Source organism: Phoenix dactylifera, unplaced genomic scaffold (assembly GCF_009389715.1).
Source record: "Phoenix dactylifera cultivar Barhee BC4 unplaced genomic scaffold, palm_55x_up_171113_PBpolish2nd_filt_p 001410F, whole genome shotgun sequence".
Classification (NCBI taxonomy): domain Eukaryota; kingdom Viridiplantae; phylum Streptophyta; class Magnoliopsida; order Arecales; family Arecaceae; genus Phoenix; species Phoenix dactylifera.
The window spans coordinates 87188-97547 of record NW_024068732.1 but is presented as its reverse complement, the minus strand read 5'-3'; the positions used below and the strand labels follow the sequence as shown (position 1 = coordinate 97547).

General features: G+C 34.2%; 1 protein-coding gene across 1 annotated transcript; it reads right to left on the bottom strand.

Moving 5' to 3' along the window:
* Window positions 1-394: 394 nt before the first annotated feature.
* Window positions 395-9938, bottom strand: LOC120108588 (polyamine oxidase 1-like). Its single transcript, XM_039122247.1, has 10 exons — window positions 9784-9938; window positions 9398-9647; window positions 9137-9283; window positions 8706-8952; window positions 3821-3964; window positions 3514-3663; window positions 3042-3296; window positions 2823-2904; window positions 2655-2740; window positions 395-809 (listed from the first exon to the last, which is right to left on the bottom strand). Exons 1-9 carry the CDS (start codon window positions 9878-9880, stop codon window positions 2661-2663), a joined length of 1452 nt encoding a protein of 483 aa, XP_038978175.1. The 5' UTR covers window positions 9881-9938; the 3' UTR covers window positions 395-809; window positions 2655-2660.
* Window positions 9939-10360: the final 422 nt, after the last annotated feature.

The window sequence follows — 10360 nt, the reverse complement described above, 5'->3', positions numbered from 1 at the left end:
ATTTTTTTTTTTTTGCCATTATCAAGCAGTTTCTAGTTGTTGACTAAATGGGTCACTTTTGTAGCCTGAAGATGTAGACATGGAAAGAATCAATATGCTAGTGAGGGATGATCCATGCATGAAGAATTCTTCTTTTACCTTGAATTTTAATTTCGACCTATCAGAAAAGTATGCTTGAAAGGAAGTCCTAAGGCCGAAATAATGGAAGCCCTATGAAATAACAAGGAAAAAAAAATTATTAGTCGCTAGCACATATCGGTCTATATGTCCAACAGTCAAAACTAAATTTTTTTTCTCTGAGAGTGTTCAATGTTTAATTATGAATTTCCTCTTTGCTCCTCAAAATATATAATTTTTGTTGGCAAAAAAGATGATTATTTGGAAATAATGCATGTGAACAAATAAAGTTTCTCCATTATGTCCTCTTAAACATGGACTTATTAGTAGCAGAATTAATTCATATCATACGACTCATTGTTTGCTCCATAAACAATTGATGGGAAACATACGATTACAATTGAGCTGTAGCATAGTTGTTGAAACCCTTAACCAAATTCAGAAAATTCCATGCTTGAACTTTGAGGGTGTTGACTTGAGTATTCAATATGGGTAGTCCTCTCTTCTTTCATTTGAAATTGTTGATGCACCCTCCATTATTTGAGAAAATAAAGAAAGTAAAAGATAGCAAACATTGTTCTCAAGAAAGCATACATAGGTAAACTAAGAGACAACAACAGCACCTAAGTGACTAGAGAGACATATATCCACTTTTTCTTTGAAGCCAATTTGCACCCCCGTACTACTCAAATCTACAAGACAGAGTTAGTTGTTAATATGATATTCTTAGAACATAGAAGCAAGAAATAAAGTATTTATGTCAAATTGCTCTTTGTTCATGATAGTTTCAATAACATATTATGCACAAAGAAGAATATAATAGTTTTCTACTAAAATAATGGCCAAAGTTTTTTTTAATTTAGGAATGGTATCCTTAAAATCCATGATCTATTCTTTGTTGGCTCTTGATTCACGTAAGTTAATGATTAGATGATAAGATTCCAGAGAGATCCTTGAATAGTTTCTATAAAGTTGATGAATATTTAACCTTTGGGTCATTAAAATATAGTTGGATCAAGATACAGTGCATTGTAGTACTAACTCTCTTGGGACTAACCCTCTTTGAAGATAAAGAATTTTAGTTGTCGATCTGATGTTCTTTGTTAATGACTAACTATCTTGGGACCTTAGATCTGAAAGTCTTTCTAGATGCTACTAGTTTGGAACTCATTATTCTTTTTGATTTTCTTCAAAATGTTCAACCTTCGGATAACAAGATATAGTTGGATCAAAACCTAGTATAATATTGTAGTAATAATAGTAGTGTAGTAGAAATAGCAATTGAAATAGTAGTTGCAGTAGCAGTGGTGGTGGTAGTCTTTGAGAATATCAAGATTTTTATTTGGTTAATCTCAAAAATAGTAACTTGGAAAACATAGGATTAGTACTAGTAATTGTTTATTTGTCTAATCTCAAACATGGTAGCTTGGAAATCTAGTGGTACTTTTGATAGTGAAATAATTTGGCCCTTCAGAAGATCAGAATTTTTATTTAGCTAATCTCAAACATAGTACTGGTGATGGTGGTGGTGGTGCTAGTTGTGGTAGTAGTATAGTTGTGATAATAGTGATAGTAGTAAGCAAAACTAATTTGGTATAATTTGGTCCTTAAGAAATAAAGATTTTTATTTGGCTGATATCAAACAAACTTGGAATTGGATGGTGCCTCAAAGTCATGTTTTGTCAAGGATCTAAAAAGACTTATGTCAAGCCTAATATAGATGCTCAATTATTTCCCTGTTAGATTAAGTTTTTGAGGTTGATTAATTACTTAATATGACCATAGCTTAGATTTTTGGAGTTCACAATTTTAAATCCCTAAAATTTAGTTATATTGTTTAAATATCCCTAGTTTATCTATTATCTTGATTTTTATATGTTTCTGACTTAGTTATTTGACAATAGCATGGTCTGGGCTGCACGTGAGGGGGTTGTTAAGCCTAATATACGTTGATCCTTTTTCTATCAGCTTAAGTTTTAGGGGTCAATTGGTTATTCAACAACTTCAATCATCTTCTCTTGTAACACATGTTTTTTAAATCTATCTGGCAGACTCTTATTGGGACACTATATTTGTACATCCAACTAAGATCAATGTTTTTGGTACATTTGAAAACAAAATTATATTGAATAATCTTGGAAGAAGGATTTGACATATTTTTGCTTCTAGTTGTTGGGTGATTTTGTTTGGAAGGAATAATAGATTTTTTCCTAACTCCTCCAAGTTTCTTGTTAAACCTGCCTCTAACTTTCAAGCTTTGCATATTTTTCTATCCCCTTTTCTTCTTGATTTTTCTTTTATTTTGCTGGCCTTAGGGCCTTCATTTCATTTCGTAAATCTATCTGTCTTAATGAAAGTAATAAAGTTTCACCAAAGCTTTTCTTGAGAAAAAAAATGGCACTTTATTCTTGCAACTCATGAAAATTGTTGTCTTGTTTTATTAAAACCCTTTTAATAAGTGTTCAAGGATAGGTGCATATTTTTCTTAGATAAATATGATATGTGCATATTGTCATAAAGAAAAAGATAATTACTACCTGAACTTATGCATCCTTGGCTTTGATTTGGACCTTGCACATTTTATTCTTGATACATTTAATCACCATGTTTGCAGAATCGATGCCTGAAAAGGATGAGTTATTAAAATATAAGCATCAAATTTGGTAAAGATCTTTTGATGATTTGTGAGATTAAAGAAAACAAACCTGAAAGGTAGGCACCATGGACATAACCATTGTAATGCTCACTCGTGTGCTCCCCGGTGAAGTAAACTCTTCCAACAGGTGCCTTCATCATAAGTGAACAATTAGATGAATTCTTGAATTATAATCTCTAAGGTTGGCATTATTATTATCTAATCATTTGTTTATTAGCAATATTGATAAGCTAAAATATCTCATAAATACAAGGCATTGGCTTATTACCCTAATCTGATCGTACTCATATCGGTTTACTCCAATTGGCCAGTTAGAGAAGCTACCCTTGTAAAACCTATTGGACCACCATCTAGGAACAAGTATGTCAGTTGCCTCTGGTATGTTTCTACCAAACATTTCTCTAAGAACTTCCATGACTTCTGCCTTTGTCTCGGAGTCTTTTTGTTGCTCTATCCTTCTAGATTCGTCGTCTGTGACTGTAACCATGAGGACATTGGCTCCTGGGTATTGCTTTTCAAATTGCTGCAAACAACATTGAAGAGGTAAGGAGCACTCATAGACTTCTCATCACAAATTTAGTCCAATCAGAGTATTAGATGGGTTAAGAAGTATCTAATGGCCAGTATTGTATGCCATAAATTACTATGAAAAGAATAGTTCTTTTTGCTCTAAAGAAGAAAAAAAATGAAGGAAGAGCTACTTAGTCTATAAACAAATCTTAAGATAAGGAAAGGCTTACCTGCCATATTGGATAATATCCCCTTCTTTCACTGGTGTAAATGAAGAACTCTGTCCCATTCCCTTCAGGCCAGAATTTGTAAGGGAACTTAAGGAAGATTTTGGTGTAAACAGCCATGTCAAACTGGTATATTGCTAGGATTTTCCATCGCTGACCCAGTGTCATGATAGTAAAAGCCACCAATAATAAGCAAGAATTAGAAACATTCGTAATAGCATATTGTTTAATCTTAGAATAGGTCAGCGATGTTAAATTAAAACCATAAATAAGTTTGCATTTATTGTAAATTAACAACATCATTTCTTACAGGTAAGACTGGCTTGAAATCGATGAGTTTTGTTTGGAGGACGCCAATGCTAACAGAAACCATCACATATGCTGCTTTATAACTCATGCCATCCTCTGTAATGACAGTCACACCTCCATTCGAATAAAGGATGTGCCTTACCACCTATGACAGTAGACCAAATTTGTTAACCTTTTTAGAGAGAAATGGTTGTATTTCATTATCAATAATGTTGGTAAGATAATTCTAACTTGAATTTTAAATATGATAATGTTTCAAAATTATATATTAACTATTTTCTCCTCTAGTTTCCATATATTTAGTTAAAGTGAAATTCAAAATTCATAAAAAATGTCGATACAATGGTAAAATACTAGAGAAGGACTTCAAGAAACCATATCAAATCTATAAAAAAAGGAAGGCAATTCATAAACAAAAATTTTATGATGGTATGTGTGTGTATACCTACAATTGTGCTTTGGCCCTTGTTGATAGGTGATCGCATGTACATTGTGTACAATTCATAATTGTGGTAAATATTTCAAGGGAGAGAATATGCATAAGCAATACATGATTTATCTCATTAGGAAGAATAACTTATAGTCATTGCATAACAATTCTCTATCAATTGAGCTAAGTTCATGCATAACAACCAGCAGAAGATGAAACAACAACAAATAAAAATAGTTTTGCATGCACTTCCTATGAGAGAAAGAATAAAGGAAACTATTTTATGTTATTGAGTGATATTTCAATAGTAAAATTCTTCTTGTTAGTAAAAAATGGAAATATATATATACTTTAATTGCTTTAGGGTATTTCCAAAACTTAACAATTTAAAATAATTCAAAGATATCAATTAGTTCTACATTTCTTTCATATTACGAATACTTATTATATTTTTTAAAAAATAGATGTTTCATGATTAACTTTACATTCATGTCGCAAATAATAAAAAATATAGGATATAAATCCATATAATTTAAAGTGTAGCATTTAAATTTGGAAATTTATCAATAATATGTATCTTTTTCTTAGGTTGTATCTAAATTTTATATTTTTAAATTTTTAAAATCTTTTTCTTATACATTTGGTCTGATCATTAACCCAGCAATTGGAACAATGACTTGGTGGCTTGGCCACTTGGCTAAGTCTATCTCTAGTTTGGATTTAACAACTATGGTTATAGTTATATAGCATAAGGGGAAAAAACACCTAATAAACCAGCACAAATATCGAAAGTATATATATATATATATATATATATATATATATATATATATATATATCACATTAAAAATAATATCAAAATTTTCCTTTCCTACTTTGTTATGGACCTTCTCGCTCTCTCTCTTTAGACCTTCGAGCTAATGTTTGGATTAGTTTGTAACATTTGTTTGAATAAGTAACATTTCTTCGATAATTCCCTAATACTTGCATGTCAAACTAGACATGCTCATGGGCTAGGTAGCTTGCTTGGCCTTTCATGCCCATAGCCTTTTGTGCAGGCTTGAGCCAAGGTTTTAGGCCGGGCGGTTGGGGTTGGGCCTAGAAAAGGTACAACTCAGGCTTGAAGATTAAAGCCCAATCCATTCTGAATTTTTTTTCTTGTATTATTTGTTTATGTTTAATATATTTGTAAACTTAGTAGACAATTATTTAGATATTTAAACTTAATGGGATAATAAACATATTGGAGATTATCGCTAATATTGAGTCATTCATATTTAGCATTTTTAAAATATTTTTATATATTTTTTAGTATTTTTTATAATTAAAAAAATGAACAAAAGGTCGAGGCCAAGCTGAAAGATCAAAGTTCAAGTAAGGGCAAAGTTTGGCCTTAGAAGGTAGGCTCGAAGGTCGGTCAGAGCAGGCTCGAGTCTCAGAAAATTGTATTGACCTTTGGGATACAACATTGGCATTTTCTTGTGAAGTGAACCAAATGCTATGACATAGAGTGACGGAATTGTGAAGATAGAACAAGTGTTCTATTTGGACTAAGTGGGTGCTATAAATATGTTCTTGGCTGGTCATACATGTTTGTGTTGATATTGATGTCCCGAGGTGAATAATGGCCATGTGTTTTAAAACAGTATTCTTGGACGATATAGGTAACTTTTATTTTATTAATAAAAGTTTATTTGCTCCTATTATTTTAATTTTGCAACTGTATTAATTTGTACAATGATACTTGTTATTGTGACCTAGGTATCAGACAACATTCATACATAGACATCGCGCTATTCCACAAAGGTATGCAACTTCTTTAACACAAAGGTTGAATATTTCTTAGTTCCCAAGTTTTAGTTAAAGTGCAAATTCTGACCAGCATAGTGCAAGTTAATTATCACCAGAATAGATCGACATTGGTGCCAACAACCATTTTTTGTCAAAAAAAATCTTTGTTAAAATATCAATGCCGATTAAAGCAACATTTATGATGATGATTAGGATTATCCTTAAGTGGGCATTTGCTTGCTTGAAGGGCCAAGTGTATGATCCATCCTGCTGATAAATCAGTTGGACCAATAAAATTTAAGAAAGTAAAACAATTATAAATTAAAAATCATTTGAAACAAATACATAAATGTTAATTTAAAAATATGTTTCTTATGAGCCTCAGGCATTTCAGAAGAGAGGAATCTCATCCAACCTTCAAGATTCAAATAGTCCATCTAGTTTTTTTCAGAAAAGAAAATATGAGTACAATTAACCCAAAGACCTCTTATATAAAACCCTTGAAAAAATTCTTTCTTTTGACACCTAAAAAAGTTGTTTCAAGAATAAGTTCTCTAGAATATATTTTTCATTGACAACCTAATCCAGAGGTGGTATGGTGTAAAGAAGGGGCAGTAGACGATGATGGGATGACGTTGGTTAGGCAACGGAGGGGGAAACGCTTGATCCAAGTCTGGAGGCCTGGAAATTGGACTCTCTTATAAAAGAAGAATCAAGACTAAATAGAGCTTAATAAGATTTTTTATTTAAGTTTTTATTAATATCTAATCTATTTAATTTCTCCATTTTTGAGGAATGAAATCTATCTAATTTTTCACACGCTCTTACATGCAAGTTTTCAACAACAACCACGTTGTTATGTTAAGATGGACCTGACTTGAAATTGGTATTAGTGTCGTTATGGGTTATATTAACAATTACAATCCCATGCGGTATATCCAGAATTATTTAGTGTTAAAATAACATAATAACAACATAGCAGAAAATGATGGACAATAACAGAAGATTATCATTCACAACATTGTTTAGGTTGCTCGAACTTTTCATAAGCGGGAATTTCAAAAATAAAATTTTGAAAACAAAGATAAGCATTTAGAGAACATACAAAGTAATAATCTAAGTAAATTGTAATTATAGACATTATCATTTTCTCATAGATATATATATGTGTGTTTGTGACATTTTTGAAATAAGAAAATATTTTTTCTTGATTCTGTTTGCCAATTTTATGCCAAAGTTACCCCTCTATTATCTTAAAATATGTTACCTACCTCACTAACCACTAATTTTCTCATCCTTAACAACCACACATTCCCTCTCTCCTCCTTTACTTATCAGATTGGACTCTCTAATAAAACTTTCAAGCAAATTGGATTTTGTAACTTTCTCTTCCTTCTCTCTTTTCTTAAATGTGTATCATGCGCATATGTATGTATATTATATATTTATATACACATACATCAGCAGCCTACACTCTCTCCCTCCTACTCTTCCACTACTTTTCATCACACACCAATCTACCGAAATTAATCTAACTAGCCCTTCATACAATTGCTCTCATCTCGTTCTTATTGGCGAAGGTACTTACAGAATGTATAGCCATTGATAATAATTTTTTATTGTAGAGGCCCGAACTATTTGTTTATATGCTGAGATTTTGTTTATTTCATCGATCATCATCCAACTATATCGGGATCCCAGAATCTGCATCAGACTAAAATACAAGTCAGTCAGGATCTGAAAATCAGAATGCTCTACATCCCTAAAATGGAGAATAAAAGTTAAGCTGATCAAAATACCCTTCGGATTTTTAAAGGAGTTAAGTCTCGGACTTCAACAAAACTCGTTAATAGTCTAAACCTAGACGCTGACGAGAAAGAAGAGAGCCACGTGGTGCCTTTTGTTGGTGGGATTTTAATGAGCATTTATAATTATTTTAAGCTTGTAAGAAAGCAACATATATTTTTGTGTCCAACTTGACACCAAAAAAAAGTTTCATAATGTTACATGACTGAAAATGGTTGGCCCTTTATAGTAAGCGCCATCCATGATAAGTTACATCAGTCCGTCGCATTTTCTCGACAGGACGTCCCACCGTCCGATTTTATCGTGTACCAGAAGTTGGCCCGGAATGGTAAATCTAATAAATGGACAATTCTGTTCGGAAGGGGCCAAAACACGGTTCAAAAAATGAAGAAGGGAAGATGGGCAGCCCTGTTCACTACAGCAGGACCATCTAATTTTAGCCAAATGAGAGGGGGCGTGAGTCGTCCTGCTCACTACAGCAGAACCATCCAGTTCTAGCTAAATAAATTTTCAGCATCAAAAAATTAAGTAAATTAATTATGTGGTGCCCGGCCTTGTCCAGTAACCTAGTAGTAAGAATATGATATCGGTCAAGCGGTAATTCATGAGGTCCCAAGGTGTGCCGTAACTTTTTCTCTATCAACTAATAAATTAATTATGTCGGGAGCCAATCCGCCTTCTATTATTAATCACGGGAGACTGTACCTGCCAAACTTCTTCTACCCTCACCACGTGGTTTCCATGCAAATATGACATGGGAATAGATCATTAGAAAAAGAGCTATAAACAGTAGAAGAGATACGTTAAACAAATCTTGACCATAGCTGGCATCCAGTGGAAAGGATATTAAAAAGAATACCTTGTTTAACAGGAGCCGAGGATCCACGATGGAGCCATTGCTGTTGGTCTTGAGGAACTGTTTAGCCACATCGTACACCACAGTCTCGTAGCCCCTTTGGTCTCCCACGAAATAGAGGTCGTCGCCAAAGTCGGCAAATGTGCGCAGAGGCACGGTGTTTTGCAGGCTCGTCACTCGCGGAGGCTCTGCAAACTCGTAGTCATGAAGGTAGTAATCTAGTGCCATCTCCAAAGGCGACGAAGGAACGCTACAACGTCAATGCCCAACCTTAGTTATAGATAAACGACCATCAAAGCATACGATAACCACACAGTATATGAGCACTAAGAAGACGTAGTTGAGGCCTAACTCATAAGAAGAAAGAAAGAAAGAAAAAAAAGAGAGGAACTAGCTAGTTTTTAAACCTAAAATATATGGTCATCAGTCTTAACTGGTTCTTGAGGCGTTGGTATGTCAAGACGGAGATGTCTTCTTGCCCGCTGGGAGCTAATGACTTGGATAGTTTCTCTCCGGATTCGTCGACTTTCTCAGAGAGATCAATGGCCTCCTGCACTACGGAGGCTTTGTGTAGCCGACCACTACATAGAAAAAACCATTAAAACAAACATGATATATATATATGCAAAGAAAACATGATACAAAAGAAAGGTGAGAGAGGAGAAGGCGAAATTAGATTTTAGTGTGGTATGTACCCTTGCATGTAAGTGTTGGAGGAGAGGTTATTATAGTCTGAGTAGAAGGTCTTCAGTTGGAGCTTGTTAACCATTTCCCATATGGGATTCATCATGTTGCCATTGACCCCTTCTACCCAGTTGGCTCCCAGCTCCACGTTGAGCCCTGCGAATTTGGTCTTGTGAATGCGGCCACCAATGTGGTCTGTGGCCTCGAGGATGAGGATGTCCTTTATCCCGGCATCCGATAGGGTTTTTGCCGCCGAGATCCCTGAGGTGGTTGGATTCAAAGGTAAGGAAAATGATGTGGGTTAGGTTTACATATATTGTTATAGCAGTGAAGAAGAACCATAGCTCTAAGTAGGATTCGAATTAAGTGCATGTCGCGCTGTCTGTGATGTTCTCACCGGACAAGCCGGCGCCGACGATAATGACTGATGGAGAGGCCGAGGCTCCGATAACATGAGCTGTGAGCAGCAGAGCCACAACAACAATGGCTGCCATCTCTCTCTCTCTCTCTCTCTCTCTCTCTCTCTCTCTCTCTCTCTCTGTGTGTGTACCTCTCTTTTGTATCCACCTATCCAGGGCATCAATAACACATGACTAGATTATATAAGGTTAGGAGGAGCGCCTCGTTCGCGGCACCGATGACTGGTCGTAAATACCCTCTTCAATATTCAAATTGACATAAATATTTTTTTAAAATTAATATTTGTATCTATACCCCCATCAAATATTATTTTTGTACAAATACTCTTGACATAACAATCCTGATGCCGTTAGCTAAAATTATATTTATTTTAAGTAAAAATTAATCAAAATTTTGAAATTACTTTTCTTTTTTATTCTAGGAGTGGTTAACAGGTTAATGGGTCTCCTTGGAAAACCCAACCCATCCATTGTCTACCTGCAATCACTTTCTTCCGCATGTAATACTTTGTTTTTTTGATCCCTGAAATAATGCTATTTCCCTAATCTCTCCCG